Genomic DNA, 17,656 nt, shown 5'->3' with positions numbered 1-17,656 from the left:
TATGCATACGCAATAGAAGAAAATTAGTGTTGTATTCAGAAAGCAGTGTCTAGTTTTTGTCTGCTCCTCCCTAAAACCAAGCTTTTTTAGGTCTCCTCCCTTTTGAGCCAAAACAGATGTAATATGGAGGATTGCTATGATCAGTTGCTCAGCAGTGCAATTAATTTAGACTTTGGATTTAATGGTTTACATTCTTCATTTCCCCTACCTTAAATGGTCATCTTTATTAAAATAACCTGCCTCAAGAGAAGCTAGTTCTGTAACATTTGGATGCTTTATTCCTTTTTTTTTTAAACTAAAATTGTGCTCCGGCATGTTTACTGTTGCTGCTGTAAAACTAACAGATAATCGTATAACAGTAAAATTTTAGAGCATTTTTCTAAGCAGGTTCAGGCATAGCAGTACTGATCAAAATTGCAATACAAGGAGAACTCAGACATCACTTATGACTATCCACACTGAACACTGGAATATTTGTTTTTCTTTTTGAGGGTTTAGATAGTCCTCAATGAACCTTTGTCTTTGTCCCCTCTCTGTAATGCTGAAAACAGAACACCACAGAAATTTCTCCTTGCATATCAAGCATGCTCTATGTATTTAGGACAGATTTCTACTGGGTGATGACTTTTCCAAAAATCTTGAGCCTTGCCATCAGTTTGCACGAATGATGTTACATTCATTCATGCAATATGAATTATGCTATATTGACCCCAACCCAACCTTTCCATTTTCATAGACCTCCAGTCACCTTTAAGATAAATTGGGTTAAACATCTAACAATGGTATACAACTGTTTTTGCTGTGATATAGCAGAATGCCGGTCATGGTTTTTGCAGTGAAGCATAACAGCACTTTATGATATTTGCAAAGTCTGACATAGGCCTTCTAGAGCTGGTTAACACGGCCTCTAATTTTGGTTCAGTCCATGTCCAGATCTACATCCAGGTTATATTAGTTCATTCACAGTTGGAACATTTTTTTTTCAAGCATAGCTTTATTCAAGTTTAGAAGAGATATGTACAGTACATAAATACTATTTAAATTAATGGAGGATGAGGGGAATGGAAAGAGAGGCAGAAAAATGGTGAATTCAGAAAAAGTTAAATACTAAGATTAATATAGAAATATGTCTTTCATACACTATACAACTCTTCCTCTAGACCTGACGGGTTTTGGCAATGATTTCCTGAGAAGGTAAAGCTCCACTAAGCTGGTAGAAAATGTCTGAACAGAAATGTTGAGATGTGTTTAGTCATATGTCTAATCTGTAAGAAAGCCATACGACATCCTTTGACATTTTTATTGTCTTCGTGAGCCATTTTGGTGTGTAGACCTTAATTCTAATTAATGAATGAGTCTTTGAGAATTTGATGGATTGATTGATAATAGCGCTCATCTCATCTACATCACTCTAGCCTACAAGAAATAAAATGCACAATATAAAAAATAAAACATAACAGTCGGGCATCATCCAACCAGTTTACCTGGTAAGATGTTCATCTGCTTCTCTAAAGATTCTGAAAAAAAACCCCCAGCAAATTCTTCTTCCCATTCCTCCCTTGCATATTTTCAAATGTTACTGTAGAAAACTACTAGTCAAAAATAGGATTTTGACCTATCATAAATATCTTCCTAATGGACCAATGTTACACATCAAGGCCTTGAGAATGAAGTGTCCTATTAGCCATATTGTCGTTTTGTTCCTGCTCCTACATTAAGAAGATCCCAATACGCAGTATAGGTTTATCATGGGTGGGAACGTTTCTTATTTTGAAAATTGCTCAAGTTCATAAAACACATTCCAAATTATACTTTACTGTATTTCTGGATCTTAAGGTTTTCCTGCCGTAAGATGCTGCATACATATCCGTTTTCTTTTTGTTGCATGCATCCCGAACATAAAGGCCCCCATTCTTTTGTCGAGGAACCCGGAAATTTTGACTTCCCAACCCTTTCCACCACTGTATGGAATAAATCTTGAGGTCCTCCCATGCTTTGCCTTTAACCATTTGGTATCTTTCTCTTCCAGAGAATATTATGTCCGTGTTTCTTTGGTTGATTTTTAGTGGCAGGCATTATACGGTAGTTTGATCACTCCTCTATGAAGTTCTATAGAGTTTTCAGTCCAGTTGATAAGATCACCACCAATGGAGCTACTGCAAGTTGCCATCTTGTAAATTTCAGCAGGTGTCACAACATAGCTCCACATGTTGAAATCTGACATTTCCCCAATGAAAGCTTGAGTGGCATCAAAGCGCCCACCAAGAGTGTCCTGTGGAAGAAGAGTGCAATAAATATGTGTTCAGAAGAACCACCCACGATAGTGACGGAACGTGCGAAGGCTATTTACCTGCTCCTGGCCTAGTATGAAAACACCTCCAGGTTTCACAGGATGCCAAGGAGCCAGGTTCTCCCCGCTCCCTCTTTGGACACCATCCTGGTAAGTTTTCCAGATGCCATGCCGAGTTGACCACGTCACACAGATATGGTGCCATTTGGCATCATTAACGGCCAATGGCAAAGCGGCCACCTGCAAAGCAAAGGACAGAAAAATTCAATTAAAAATGGGAATGAGCAAACCTGGGAGTTATGAACATGGCAAGGTACCAAACCTAACACCTTCTTCAAATACGCTGCATAAATGAACAACTAGAGATATTTCTCCTACCTTATCATTGATGAGCAACTCCATGGGGTTATTTCCCCATTGAATAAGCACCACTTCATTGGCTTGGTTGGGCACTGAGTAGGAGAAAGGTGTGCCTATCCCTGGCGATGACGTTGACTTGAGCCAGAGACAGATGGAAAAGGCAAAGATTTCACGTTGCAGAGTGCGCTTGATCTTGATATACATGTAATTGGTGCGAAGGGGGAAATCCACATGAAAATGTTCGGAATGCTTATCGTTCCCTGGAGGACAGAAGAAAGCAGAAACATGGCAGTGTGCTGCAACACAGGGAAATGGAGGGGAAGAGGATTAGCCATATACTGCCAACTGCTGACCTATTAACAATTGATTCTCCAGGATTGCCACGCTCTTTCCATTAATGGAATCCTGTGACCACTGCCAACCAGGCCAAAGTTCATGAACTTTACCAAATTTTCTTACTTTGGTTACCTTGCCTCCTTTTCATTTTCTCTGACACCTTTCTTGACTTAGATTTGGTGGTGTAAGGAACTTAAAGGAGCGGTCTCCTCTCTTATTCTCTATAAAACACTATTGACACTACATAAAAAATGGTAACATTCACTCATCTCATTTTGAGCTGACAAAACACTGTCATACAATTTCTATCACTATTCAAGATCATCTCTGCTCCACATCAATCACACATAGCTGGTTTTATGAGCTATATTTTCAGACAATGTTCATTCCCCCCCTTTTTTTTCATTCTGTCTATTCGTCTCTTTCTCTCCTGTAGAATAATGAGATATTTGAAATATTTCTCAAACTACAATTCTCTTTTATACATCTTGGGGTCCATCTCTATTCCTGCTGATTATATGAATGTATGCTAGTCAGATTCTCCAGAGATGCAGAAGTAAATAAAATAAATAAAATAATCCACCAAGTATTTAAACCCATGTTTCTCATCCCCTGAAATGTTCATTAACATAGTTACCTAAACTTCTTATTTAATAGGGCTTTTAAAAAAAAAATAATCAGGGTTAAATGAATATAACCATCATACCTCTTGAAGTTCTGGGCTTAACATTTATCGTAATCCTTTGTCACTGGTTAATGATAATTGGGTCTGAGGAGAATTAAAATCTAAAATGGGTTAGAGTGGGACTATTCATATTCAAATTTCAGCATGACTAGGAAAATGCTTTGAGCCAGTCACTATCTCTCAGCTTTAGCTATCTCATAAAACCAGTTGTGAAGACAAGGAGAGCTTTTTGAGAGAAAATGAGATAGAAAAAGCAGTATGCAAATGTTAAATCACTGAACTTCTCCATTTGTCTCAGATCTAATTATACCCTCCTGTCAGCCTTCTCCAACCCAGCACTCTATCCTACTAATCAGGCAGTGTGATCCAAAATCTAATGTTTGGGAATTTGGGAATTATAGTCTCTGATATCAGGAGGGCATCACTAGGAAAAAAAATATTTCTCATTTCTCCATTTCTCTACAAACGTGGCAACAGCCACCTAAACATTTGGCTTCTTAATTGTCCATTTACTTGTCATTAAACCCACCTTTTATTATTAATTCTTTTTACGTAGCAGCTTATCCATCCATTTTTACCCCATGAATGTGGACCAAACTCTCCTTTCTCCTTTTGGCAACACCACAATTTCTTTTTTTTTGATATCTTAAAAATTAATTTTATTGCTACAGAGCTTTGGAAATTAACCCAAGACTGTTTTGACTCACAAGAGAGTTGCAACACTACCCACCTGAAAACTCACGTTTAGTCACTCACCTTTCTCCACCGTGCGTCCATGTGGAGCATGCCTTTGTCTCATCCCCGTTGCTTTTGGTACACTGTGCGTCTGATGTTCTGAAGTGTTGGATTTCTCATGGATCTGATGCTCCAACATGCTGATCTTTTCCTGAAGAGTATCCCACATGGAGGTGGGGAAGGTTGAGCTATTCCAATTGTGCTGGAGAAGTCAGGGCAAGTGCTCATGTTAACAATATTCTGCCATTTCTCTGGACCTTTCTCCTAGACCACCTCTATTGTGCTGCCTCTCTCCCTTCCTTAAAAGTCCACCTGAAAGCCATTATCGGTATTAAGCATTTGGTCCAATTCCCGAGTTCCTGCCTATATGTTGGCCAAGCCGAATTTTAGATTGCATTTGCAAATAATGGCATGTTTTCTTCTTGCCTGAAATGAGATTCCCACTAATGGTACCATATACATCATCTCTTCCTGTTCTGTGCCTCGCTATTACCCCCCATTTAATCCACTTGCAATGCAACCCTATGCGGGTCTGTTTAGTCTTCTTCAGCCCAATGGGTCTTCCTTCCATTGCATGTATACAGAGGATGCTAAATTGAGCCGCCTGCCTGCACTAACCCTGTCACACAGCAAAGAAACTCCTGGAGCTCCAGAAACAAGCTCTGCTAAAAGGAAGGGCTTTTGCTAGTTTTGCAATAACCACTCCACGCGCAAAAAGATCGCCTTGAATAACTTTGCTCCATCTGAAGCTTCAACGGAATCAGAATTGAACCCGGGCTCCTTATACTTTCTCTGTGTGTGTGCATACAGTAGGTATGTGTGAGAGAGAAAGAACATGTGTGTCCTTGTGTGTGTGTGTGTGTGTCCATCAATCATGTTCCTTCATTTTTGGCTAAGCAAAGTTATGCCAATTGCAAAGCAAAGAATTAAAATAATAATAATTAAAAAAAACTAGATGACTTAAGGAAAAGAAAGGAAATATAGTAAAGCCTAGTTTATACAAACACCATTCACTATACTTCTCGGTACCTTTTCTTCTTGAAAGCTATCCCTCCTTCCACCCCACCCCACATCTGTATTTTATTTTTGTTTAATTAATTTTAATTTTATTTCATTTTATTCCTCTGCTGCCCATCTCCCTCTGCAAAGCAACTCCCGCTTTTCTTCGTCGCTGCCTTTCATTCTTTGGATGGTGATTTTCTTGTCCAAATGTTGCTATCAGTTGTGCAAGAGAGCTTAAGTAATTATGTTTAAAATATCCCCTTCACCCCATACATTTTCCAGACTAACACTGTGGTAGGTAGACACATTGAAAAGATTAGAAGAAGCAGGATGATTGGTTGTGAGGAGTTAACTATGGTAGAAATCTGAGTGTGGGGGGAGGTATTTAGCTTTTAAAGGGAAGGTAACAGCATTCCTTAAGAGTTATTTGCTTTGATCATATAAAGCAGAACAAGGGAGAAGAGACAATGAAATGAAGGATCATAGATGAAAATTGATGGAGCAAGAATAAAAATGCTTACAATAATTGCTGGCTGATCAGCACTTTGGACAAATTTTGAAATAAAGAGGGGATAAGGGTTGTAAACATGAAGATGAGTATTAGGATTGACGGATAATGAACAAGTAATTAAAGAATAGATAGATTTGAGAAGATAGACGCATTGAGAAGGATAAGTTAAAAGCTAATACCTGTAAGTGCTCCAGTCTCTCCCTCAGGGATTTCAACATTCTCTCCATCTGATGTATGGCAGCAGATGCCTCATTGGGTGGATCTTCCATAGCATTAACCTGAATAGATGTAGATCCCTTGTGAGAAGAATCATGAGTGTTGTGCTCGATCTGTGGCTCATGGTTCCCTGGTTCTGCAGTCTGATGATGCTCATTCTCTTGGGCATGGTGGCCTTCATGGAGAGCTCGATGGCCAGCGTCACGGTGTCCCCTATGGCCATCTTCATGGTGAGACTGGTGGGCATCCTCATGATGTCCCCTTTGGCCATTATCATGATGGCCCCGATGTCCACCTTCATGATGGCTGTGCTTATGGTTATGATTCTCTTCCTGATGATTTCCATGATGTTCACTATGCCTCCGGGAATGAGTTTCACAGCGGCTCAGCTTGGCTGTCAGTTCTCTCATGGTCTCTCTCTGGTCAAGGATCATTTCCTTTTGATGCACCACTGTCTCCCTCAGATGCAGGATGGTTTCCTTAGCTTCTTCTAGAGTCCCCACCCAATGGCCGTTGCCTGCACCATTAGCTGCGCCTCCATGTCGTTGATGGCCATTTGACTGGCAACCACTATCCATATCCAATGGCATAGGACTGCAGATAAATTTAGGTAAGCCATGTTCAGAGGCTATCAGTAGTGGGGGAAAGACGAGACACAGCCAGGTCCAGTGCATTGCGATCACCAAAGGTGGGATGTTTAGTGGATGGGAAAAGGGTAGGAGTGGAGATGGAAATGGGCTGGGCAATTCAGGATCGATTAGATAGCCACAGAAGCAGATGATAACTTCCAGAAAGGCAAAGTCTTGAGAGCTTGAAGAATCCTATTGTACAACAGATTTCAATCCTGCATCCATCATCCAGATCTTCTCTTAGTTAGCCAATAAAATTCCACCAGAAGAAATCCAACCCTCTATCACAAAGGAGATACAAAGGTCTTTGACAGGAGAGATGATACTCTAGATGACGCTCTTCAAGTCATGTTTGGTTCACCAGGTCACCAAGCCTTCAATACCCCAGAATGGCTGGTTCCATTGTCTCAGAAACTGAAGCTTTTCCTCCTTCCCAAATATCAATTTCTTCCTTCTCAGTAGAGCCAAACTGCCAGCAGACATCCAGGCACTATGATCAGGTGGGTTTTGTACTTTTCCTGCCTTTCCTTCCTGTCTAATATGCCAAATCCACTGGTGATGAGGAGCAAAGCGTCGTTTCCCTTGGCGACTGAGAAATTAATGGGCTTAAAGTGTTACAGCAAAGCTTTTGCCTTCACCACTGCCTCCGTCTCCTCTCTGTTGCTAAGGCTTCTAGCCTGGCAGCCTATATATAACCCCTCCTGAGAAGCTAAAGCTTCACTCAAAAGAATTAAGGTATCAGCCAAGAAGAAATAAGCTAAATCCAAGCTATGAAGTTATTCCTATTTTTCTCTTCTTATGGCAATTATTTATCCAGAGGGTATCATTTCCAGCTGGATTTAGAGTACGTGGAACTTCAACAATAATAGGAAGGACAATTGTGCCAAGTAGGTAAAACACACACACACACACACACACACACTTGTAATGCATAGCTAGATGATCTACAGATAGACCATGCCTTTCCATCAGATAATTTTAACTATATGAAAAACGCAAAGCAATCTGAGCCAAAATATAAACATTACATTCCCAATATTAAATTAGTGGTACATTTATCACAATGTATTCCAGTGTCCCAAGCCTTGGGAAGTTCAGGACACCTCCAACATGGTATTTCCTTTGAAAGCAAGAGTTTTTATAGTGTTTTTGTTAAAAAGGAGGGGGGGGAAATCTATATTTCAGCAGTCTGAGAATAGGGAACCTGGCCCACAGGTGAGTCTGTGCTTGACAATAGTCCTGATGACCATTTCAATGTAGGCTTAGAAACTGTAGGTCTTAGAACAGGGGTGTCAAAGTGCCGGCCCGTGGGCCGGTTGCATCATACACAGACTGCACCTGCCCCAGTTACGACAATGCAAAAAAAGTCACACTATGTCACAACACGTATTGACCCCCATGTCTTAGAAGCTCTTCTACCAAGTTTTGATTTCTCCTATAAGAGACAATTTATTCACCCATATTGATAGTTTGCATTTTCCCATGGCTTTTTTTCTCATAGAACGCTCAGAACGGAGTTCCGGCACCTTTTTTGGATGGAACCTTGTAGTGTAGGCAAGGCGGGTTGTATGACATGTGTGAGTTCTGGCACCTTTTTCTTTTACAAAAAAAGCACTGCATTTTCCCCTCTACATTTCCTAACTGGTAGATTAAACCATTGAACGCTAGAATTAATTTAAGGTTGAAAGACTATTAAACCCCGAGTTTCATCCATTCTAAATCTAGATGTAAGCTAGGCCATATGCTGGCTTGTTTGCAATGTTACTTATCTGATTGTAGAGCAAAGTAATCCAATGTGGAATCCCCATCCATGAGCAATGGGGAAAATATAGTCCTTCAACCAGCCTCCCAATTTAAAATGAAAAGACTCCCAATCTAGATTAGGCCATTGGGAATTTATAATAAAGAAAATGAAAAATACAGATTGGAATGGGAGAACACTTAATGTGTGTTTCTTTAGTTTAATCTTTGTTTTGACTGCATGACTGAAGAGTATAATGGTATGAAGGAATATCTAGGAATCTTAATTGTCTCTTTCTGGGACCTGCGCCCAGCAGAGCAGCGTAAATTAAATCATAGTAATTTGTTTTCATTGAATGTAATGTGATTCAATTGTCACTAACTTAATCCGGGTTTAATCATAATCCACTTTTAACATACAAGTACCCTCTTAGGATCAATTTAACATCTAAGATTAAATATAGTCCAGAAACAGGAATCATGAAGTGCAGAGATATTTCTCTTTTAAAATGCATGCTACCAGGCCATTTAAAGTGGAATCTTTTAGTGAAATCCAACAACTATTCAGAATTTTGAACTTGTGACAAGCCATCACCTTATTGTATTACTATGAATACAAATTTACTTTTGAGGAACTTTTAAAAAGAAACCTAATGCTTTTTCATGAAAAGTGTAATCCAGACATGTGAAACACAAGGCCCGGGGGCCAGATCCGGCCAGCAAAGTGGTTTCATGTGGCCCGCGAAGCCATCCTGGAAACAGTGAGGGAACGGCCCCCACTACCTTGGCCCTGGCCCAGAGACCCTCCTTCTGCCAGAGACCCTCAGATCTCTCCCACTCCTGCCCAGGCACCCTTGGTGCGAACGATGTAGAGTTGGCCATGCCCACCTAGTAGGCCATACGCACTCTAGCCACGGCCACCCAGTAGGCCATACCCACCTGGCCCCCTGAGGGCAACCACAATGCTGATGCGGCCCTCAATGAAATTGAGTTTGACACCCCTGGTGTAATCTTTTATATTTTGTTCCCTCAATGTATTTTTGCCTCCAGTTGAGACAATTAATATGCATCTCACAAATCACCATATATGTATATGGTGATATATATATATTTAATCTAGACATCCAGGCTTGGAAAATACAGCATCCAACCTCAGCAGTTACCTATCAACTTATTGTCTTCAAATTATTCTAGGTAAAAAAAATAATGCTAAAAATAATTATAGTCATGTTCTTCTTGGTTTTGCCTACTCAATTACAGCGAATGGTTTGACATTTTCTTGTCTCTCAGATCCTAAGGCTCCACATAGTTTGGTCCAAAACATATCTTCAGCCTCAGGATCTTCGGGCCAAGTAAGGTAGCTCTCTTGTTTAATTAGTTTCCTTAGGCGATGATATGGAGACAACCTAGAAAATAACCAAAGGATTGGGATTTCTTTTATTTTCCCCATCTCAGTCACAAGAACAGACACAAAGAAGTGTGTAAGGAAAAGACATCCTGGTCCACACCCAAGCCAACTGTGGGGGAGACTTCTAAACTTAACAGGAAAGCAACTGCTCTCTTCTGCTGTTCTGGTAATGAGTGGGATGCCATCTTGAATAGATATTGTAAACCAGTATTTCTCAAACTGCAACTTTAAGAAATGTGGACTTCAACTCCCAGAATACCCCAGCCAGCATGCTGGCTAGGGCAGGAGTAGGCAACCTTGGCTCTTTTGTGACTCATGGACTTCAACTCCCAGAATTCCAGAGCCAGCCATGGCAGTTGAAGTCCACGAGTCATAAAAGAGCCGAGGTTGCCTACCCCTAGGCTAGAGTATTCTGGGAATTGAAGTCCACTTTTCTTAAAGTTGTAGAGTTTGAAAAACATCACATAGATTTTTCCTCCACCACAAATAGGCACATTTCTCTCTCTTCTAAAACCATATCTAAGCTGGTTATTATAATCCCCACATCAGGTGGCAGGGGAAAAAATTCCATAAATTAATGATCACTTGGGTAAAGATTTTTATTGTTGTCATCATTCATGTCCAGTCACTGGGTGACCTCAAGTTGTAGCCTAGTCTCTCAAGTAAACACTTTCCCGAGGAACTTGGGCTGTAATTCCCAGAATTCTTGTCCCAAAGATGCTTTTTCAAAAAGCAACTGACTTTATTTTTCCTTGAAGACGTTTCATCTGATCGTTAGCACTGAATGGATTGTCCTTTCAGTGCTTGCAAGAAAGCTCCACACCCCTTTGTACTATTCAGGGGACCCTGAGGGCACAGGTAAACCTCCAAGTAGCCTCAGAGAGAAAGAGTGCTAATGACCAGATGACTGCAAGGAATATAAATCCTTTCATCCTCCACCATTCAGTCAGAACTGAAGAAGCTTCTTGGATGAGAAGTGAAACATCTTCAAGGAAAAACGAAGTCTAGTTACCTTTTGAAAAAAGACCTTTGGGACAGCCATAACCTGGACGACTGACAAACTCCTTAGACACTATGTACCTGGAGAGTACCAGGTGAAAAATCTGACCTAGCATGGGGTAAGAGGAAATCTCTATCTAGTTTCTCTGCTATATCCTCTTTCCATCTTTAGGCAAAACAATGAGGGCTACACCAGATGCCCTCCAGATGGCCCAGCAGGACAGGTGGTTGGGGAAAGCTTTATCATAGAGGCATAAGGCTAGAACGGTGGAGGTTTTCTAGTCCAACTTCCTGCCCGAGGCAGGAGCCATGTGGCTCTCTTTTTTATCATTATGGAAAGAGTTAAGATATTTCCTGTTCATTCTTCCTTATTCCAACCTTCTGCATCCTAACTGCACTCCTCCTATCACAAATCTTTTCTTCCCACTAAAATATAAGCAAATGAAACTCATGCTTTATATGACAATCTTTTTAAGACTGCCTTCATGTGGATCAACTGTCCCTACTCACCTGTAGTTCGGGATTTCTTCCTTAAAGACCACCACCAAAGGGTCACGTCCATGATAGTAGATATTGGAACAGGCAAGTTGAATTTCTAAAGCACACCATTCACTCTCCAAGTAATTTCTGCTCACCACACACAAGGTCTTACGGCTTTGGCTTATTCCATTCTGCACGTTATCTATATAGTATTGTCCAGGGGCAAAATCTCTAGGCCCAAAACAAAACCGGAAGCACGGTTCATGTTGTTTTTCCAGCTTTTCCAGAATATTATCAATCACCCATTTGTAGTCATGACTACAGCAGGAGATGTAAGCATCATATTGGTAGTCCCGTCCTTTGGGGCGCAGCTGGTTGTAGCCCCAACCTCTGAGGAGATAAAAAGCATATTGGAAAGTCCAGCCTAACTTGGCATAAACCAAAGATGGAAGCAGGATCAAGAGGGTGGTAACTGTGGTGGCAATAAATAAATACATCTCCCAGTTCTCAAAGCAGAAGGATAAGTCTTCGTCAGCAAAAAGACGATTCGCCAATCCAGGACTAAAGCAATAATAGCTATTCAGCAAGGCCACTTGAACGTTTGGCACAGATATGGACCAGTTTTGGAACCATGCATTCTCACAAGAGCATATCAGTGGATTTTCAGAGACATCCAAATAGTTCAAGGAGGAAAGTCCACTAAGCAGTTCTTTACTGATGTTCTTCAAATCATTGTTGCTTAGGTCCAGCTGTTCCAAAGAGGTGAAACCAGAAAAGATTTCTTTGGGTAGATCTGGAATGGCACTACCTTCTAAAGAGAGATTATGTAGGTTACTTAGTCCTTGAAAAAAACCCGGATGGAGTTCCCAAGAGCCACGTTTCCCTGGCTCAATTTCAGAGAGGTCTAAGGATTCAAGAGCGGTGAGATTGATAAAGGAAAGGCGGGAAAACAGACTGCTTGGGTTTCCTTTCAAAGACAGGAACTTTAGATTCTCCAGCCCTTGGAAAAGCTTGTCTGGAGGTTGGATTGGTAATTTAGGTGTCTGAAAGCTAATATCCAGTTTCACAAGGGAGTGGAGACCCTGAAAAGGGCTTGGAGTATCATATTTGTTGTAAGTAAAGAGACGGTTGTAACTGAGATCTAATGTTTGCAGCTGCTTCAGGGGTTTAAAGACTGACTCAGTAAACTTATATATGAAATTTTGATCCAAGGCAAGGTATTTTAAAGAATTGAGGTTCCGAAAAGCAGATCTCTGAACCGTCAAAATTCTGTTTCCTGAAAGCAGGAGAGTCTTCAGACGCAGGCGTGTAAAGGCATAATCCTTGATTCGTGTAATGCTGTTAAAACTCAAATCCAAAAAGTCCATTTTACGAGCAAAGGTGAAAGTGTCACGGGTGACAGCTGTGATCTGGCAGTTCTGAAGAATAAGTGTCTTTAACGCTGCCATGCCAAAAAAAGATTTTTTTTGTAGATTGGTCAGGCGGTTCCTTGATAAGTCCAAATAGCTTAGATTCTTCAAAGCAGAGAAAACAGCATCATATAATACATCGATGTCATTTCTACTCAGGATCAGGGTTTGCAATGGTAACCCTTTCCCCCAAATATTAGAACGGAGTTTCAATATCTTGCATTTATCCATAGAGAGATACTTCAAGTTCTGAAATGTTTCGAATGTCTTATTTTCCAGATACCTAAACCGTGAGGTATCCAGAGTCAACCAGGTGAGGTTAGTGCAAGAACCCAACTGTCTCAACTGAGCATTAGTAAACTTGGAACGTTTGACGTCCAAAGAAATTAAGGATGGCAGATTTTGGAAGACAGAGCAAGCTACTGATAAATTTGTGCTTAATGATGGATGCATACTGGATAAATGCAACATAGTCAGGTTCGGAAGGGATATGTTGATAAGCTCAGAGACCTTTAGAAGATTTGAGTCTAACGAGAGCTCCATCAAAGCAGGAGTGGCTTGAAAGACTCCAGCTTCCAGTTCTGACATGTTGTTAATACTTAAGTCCAGTTGTCGCAAGTTAGGGAAGGAACAATTGGACAGGTCCAGTCTGTGAATGACATTTCTATTCAAACTGAGATTCCTCAGGGAAGGGAAACTGTGCAAGGAAGGACAAACGCATGGGGCAGAGATGCTGTTGTTGCTCAGATCCAGAATGGTAAGTTGGGACAAGTGTTTTACAGCTATAGCCATCTCTTGAAAACTAGAGAGTTTATTCGAGGAAAGAATAAGTTCCTGAAGAGCCAACTGGAACATGAAGGAACTCGGGTGCACGGTGGCAATTTTGTTATTCTCCAAGTGCAACACACGGAGACGTGTCAAGTTGGCTAGCCAAGCGGGACCTAGAGCAGTCAGTTGGTTCCAACTCAAATCTAGAACTTCAAGGTCTTCCAGACTTTGAAAGGTGTTGGGTTCAACGTGTGATATGTTGTTATGGTCCAGGTAAAGTCCCAATAAACCAGGGAGGTGGGAAAAGGTGTTAGAATTCAGCATTTCCACTAAGTTGTGGGAGGCATTGAGCCAGTACGTCACATTTGGCAGAGGAGCTATGGCAGAGTTCAGATTAACGATGGCATGGCCCGTACAAACAGCGAGGCCAGGTCTGTTAGGGGAAAGGACACAACTCCTGAAACCAAAGCAATCCGCGCCCCAGTGTGTCCATGGGAAGAGGAATAGCAGCGTGCAAAGTTTCAAGGGAATCTGGTTCAAAGCAGGCATAATGGTAAAAGCATTTGGCTTATGTGGTGCCTCTAGGTTTACTGTGGGCTTCATCTCTTGATCACAAAACAACTTCATAGGTCCTAAAATTAGAACATAAAATACTTCTGGTTAGCTAAAAAGAAAGTGGAGCATGGACATGCTGGTGCTTAATGGGTGATCCGAATTCAACCACTTTAGGTATAACTTTTATTAGATACAGTTTAACTCCCACTTTCTTCCAGATGATTGTTCCAGCAGAGTAACAGAATAACAGAGTTGGAAGGGACCTTGGAGGCCTTCTAGTCCAGCCCCCTGCTCAAGCAGGGAATCCTACGCCATTTGAGACCAATGGCTGTCTAATCTCTTCTTTAAAACCAGCTAGATCCCTATTGCCCCACTGAAGTCAATGGGACTTAAAACTAAGTCAAGGTTGATTTAACTCTCATTGATTTCAATGGCTGCCTAAGTATGACTGAATCTGAGTGCAACAGTGTCATAAAAAGTCATGTGCCATTCATACCGACGTCGCAGTCACTGGGAAATCTTTTTTTTTTGCTGCATTTCCAAAATAAGTCACTTTCTGGCCAAATATTATTTGCTTAAGTTAATAGTTCCTGATGTTTGGCTGATTGATGTCTTGTGATTAGGGACTGCAGGGATTAGAGACTTAACCAACTAAAGAAGGTGACCTGATGGAAACTTGCATTGTGGAAAATACCCGATTGCATATTGGAAGTGGAAAAGAGTTAGATAGACAGGAAATATTATAGTCATTCTAGCCTAAGTGTCTGATAGGAGATTGTAGAACAGATAACTTCTTAGAATCCTAGCTCTTTCTAAGTTGCCCTTGACTTAATAACAGTTCGTTGAGTGACCATTCAAAGTTACAACAGCACTGAAAATGCTGACCTATGACTGTTTTTCATACTTACATCCATTGCAGCATCTCCATGGTCACGTGATCAGAATTCAGACGCTTGGCAACTGGCTCATATTTATGACAGTTGCAGTGTCCCGGGTTCAACTGATCAGCTTCTGCGACTTTCTGATAAGCAAAGTCAATGGGGAATCCAGATTCACTTAACCACCATTTTACTAACTTAACAAATGCGTCAATTCGCTTAGCAACTGTGGCAAGGTAAGTCGTAAAATGGGGCAAACTCACCTAACAGTCTCACTTAGCAACAGAAATTTGGGGTTCAGTTGTGGCTGTAAGTCAAGGACAGTAGTAGTACATTTCTAAAGGACGTTCAAATTGGGGGGAAAAATGATAATCTGATAATCTTTTACATTAAGGGCTAAGCCTGGGAAATGTCACTCCAGATACTTCTTACCAGCTAGGCACAAGAAGTTTAGCCTTCTTCAGAAACTTCCCTGCAGAAGAACAGATTTTGACTTTGTTAACAATTAAATGGAATCACAATTTTAGGATTAGAATTAATCAGTAATAATAATTGCACCCACAAATATATATATATAGTTTAGGAAGGAGTGGGGACTATGTAGAATGCTTCTCCCAGGCAGTATTGTTTCTGGGGCAGACAGATTGATGTAAGTTGCTTAATTTGAAAGAAAATAATTTTGTGGCTTTATTTCTTCTCTGTTTGGAAAGAGACCAATATGGAAGTAAAGACTTAAGGAAGTAAAGAAATCCTTACTAAAATGAGCTTAAATTTCAGTTTCATTCTTGGCCTCTGCTTAAGTGATGTATTTTTCTAGTATGTCTAATTGTACAGCCATCTGATCATCACAGCTATTATGGCAGTACAGATAGTCCTTGACTTACGAACACAATTGAGCCCCAAATGTTTGTTGCTAAACAAGGCAGTTGTTAAGTGAATTAGTTTCATTTTACGATCTTTTTCACCACAATTGTTAAACAGATTACTGCAGTTGTTAAGTGAACCATGTGGTCGTTAAGAAAATCCACCCCCACCCCCCACTGATTTTAATTGTCGGAAGCTGGCTGGAAAGGTTACAAATGGTGATCATATGATCCCCGCGACACTGCAAGTGTCGTAAATACACACCAGTTTGCCAAGTGTCTGAATTTTGACCATAGGGCCATGGAGATGTAATGGTCATAAGGGTAAAAAATGGTCATAAGTTGTCACTTCGAACACTCACTAAACGAATGGTTAGTCAAGGATTACCTGTATACAAATCACTGAAAATTTATGTTTTAAATTTAAAATAATAATACCTACAATTGGAGGTTAGAATGACTGTGGCAAAAGAAAGCAAAGGTACCATCAATAATAATAGGCACCTTGGGTGCAATCCCAAAACATCTGAAACATCACTTGAACATCACTGGCATTGACAAAATCATTAACAGTCAATTGCAAAAAGGCAGCTTTCCTTGGAACAGCTTACATCCTGTGACCTTTAACCCCATCAAACAACATCTGCTTATCCCAGGTCCTTGGGAAAGACTCACTACTAGGTGGATAAAAATGCCAAATCCAGTCTAAATCTCTAAGCGACTAAGCAACCAACCTTAATAATAGAAACCAAGGTTGGGGGAGGGGGGAAAGACCCCACAACATCAGCCAAAAGCAAAAACCAGAATCAGAAAAATTCCGTTCGATTTAAAAAACCCAGAATAAAAGTGAAGTTCTAAAAACACTAAAATTGTTTTCAAAACAGCTGGATGCATAATCAGGGTTACTGCTTGTGCTGAAAGGACTCACTATAGAGTAATGTAGATGGCATGTAAGTCTCTCTGGAGACAGCAGCCCTGGTACAGTCCCTCCCCTCCCCTTTCTTTCAACTTAAAAGAAAGGTAGAAGCAATGCATAACTAAATAACCATCCCTTTTAAGGGCATTCGCTTCTCTGCTCTACAAGGCATTGCTTTGGAGAACTGTAGAACCTCACCTTAGCAGGGCAATCGCCCCATTGATTGATAAGCAGGACTAGAAGAGGACTTCCAGGCACTGTGGTTGGGTGAATTCAGAAGAGGCACACACCAGCGACCGACATAAGGCCTGCAGTTGGTGCCTTCAGCCAACTCAGAACGAACGGTCTGCAGATTGTTGATTTATCCCATAGATTCCCGAAATAACAGCCTGGTAAGGATTCTCTGATAGCAGCCCTGTCTTTGTTGGGCTTTTCCAGTAGTGGCTGTACAAACTTGCAGGCAGGGTGAAAACAAAAAGCAACCCCAAAAAAATATTTGATTTTGTCTCCCCACTTCCTCCTAGCCAACTGAGCCTGTGTAACACCAAACCTTGGGTGTTAGTCAGGCTCTGCAGAATGATTGGCAAACCGGATCTGTCGATCCTTAGACCCAGATCTTCTTTGATCTTTTTTTGCAGTGGTAGTAAAACATTTTCTCCTCTCCTCTTCTGTATGTCTCCTGTCATTCAGGGTGAAGGTCTTTCAGCCTCAGAAATAGTTTCGGTTGAGTGCCCTTGGAAAGTGAAAGCACAATCACGCACAAAAAAGTACCGTTCTGTTGTTGACCGGGGTAGAAGGAAATGACACATACATTTTTTCTTATTGTCGGGAATACTCCCTGAGTTGCTTTCTTTTCTTTCTTTTTTCTCCTTCTCT

General features: G+C 40.8%; 2 protein-coding genes across 2 annotated transcripts; both read right to left on the bottom strand.

The window, feature by feature from the left end:
* Positions 1-714: 714 nt before the first annotated feature.
* On the bottom strand, positions 715-7,641 carry LOC310648633 (neuronal pentraxin-2-like). Its single transcript, XM_083376584.1, has 5 exons — positions 6,099-7,641; positions 4,428-4,608; positions 2,669-2,910; positions 2,351-2,530; positions 715-2,272 (listed from the first exon to the last, which is right to left on the bottom strand). The coding sequence occupies exons 1-5, from the start codon at positions 6,807-6,809 to the stop codon at positions 2,063-2,065; spliced, it is 1,524 nt and encodes a 507-aa protein (XP_083232710.1). The 5' UTR covers positions 6,810-7,641; the 3' UTR covers positions 715-2,062.
* Positions 7,642-9,618: 1,977 nt separating this feature from the next.
* LOC310648622 (uncharacterized protein) lies at positions 9,619-17,050 on the bottom strand. Its single transcript, XM_083376550.1, has 3 exons — positions 16,979-17,050; positions 11,422-14,200; positions 9,619-9,910 (listed from the first exon to the last, which is right to left on the bottom strand). Exons 2-3 carry the CDS (start codon positions 14,193-14,195, stop codon positions 9,751-9,753), a joined length of 2,934 nt encoding a protein of 977 aa, XP_083232676.1. The 5' UTR covers positions 14,196-14,200; positions 16,979-17,050; the 3' UTR covers positions 9,619-9,750.
* Positions 17,051-17,656: the final 606 nt, after the last annotated feature.

This window comes from Vipera ursinii (genome assembly GCF_947247035.1).
Source record: "Vipera ursinii genome assembly, chromosome: Z".
Lineage (NCBI taxonomy): Eukaryota > Metazoa > Chordata > Lepidosauria > Squamata > Viperidae > Vipera > Vipera ursinii.
The sequence above is the reverse complement of the archived record's forward strand: the minus strand, read 5'-3'. Positions and strand labels throughout refer to the sequence as shown.

Excerpts from the sequence above, each read along its gene's own strand:
- LOC310648633 (XM_083376584.1), bottom strand. The coding sequence starts at position 6,809 with ATGCACTGGACCTGGCTGTGTCTCGTCTTTCCCCCACTACTGATAGCC. Across the intron at positions 2,911-4,427 it reads TGGACGCACGGTGGAGAAAG|GGAACGATAAGCATTCCGAA; the intron begins GTGAGTGACTAA and ends TCTGTCCTCCAG. Across the intron at positions 2,531-2,668 it reads AGTTGCTCATCAATGATAAG|GTGGCCGCTTTGCCATTGGC; the intron begins GTAGGAGAAATA and ends TTTGCTTTGCAG.
- LOC310648622 (XM_083376550.1), bottom strand. The coding sequence starts at position 14,195 with ATGAAGTTGTTTTGTGATCAAGAGATGAAGCCCACAGTAAACCTAGAG. Across the intron at positions 9,911-11,421 it reads GAAGAAATCCCGAACTACAG|GTTGTCTCCATATCATCGCC; the intron begins GTGAGTAGGGAC and ends GTTATTTTCTAG.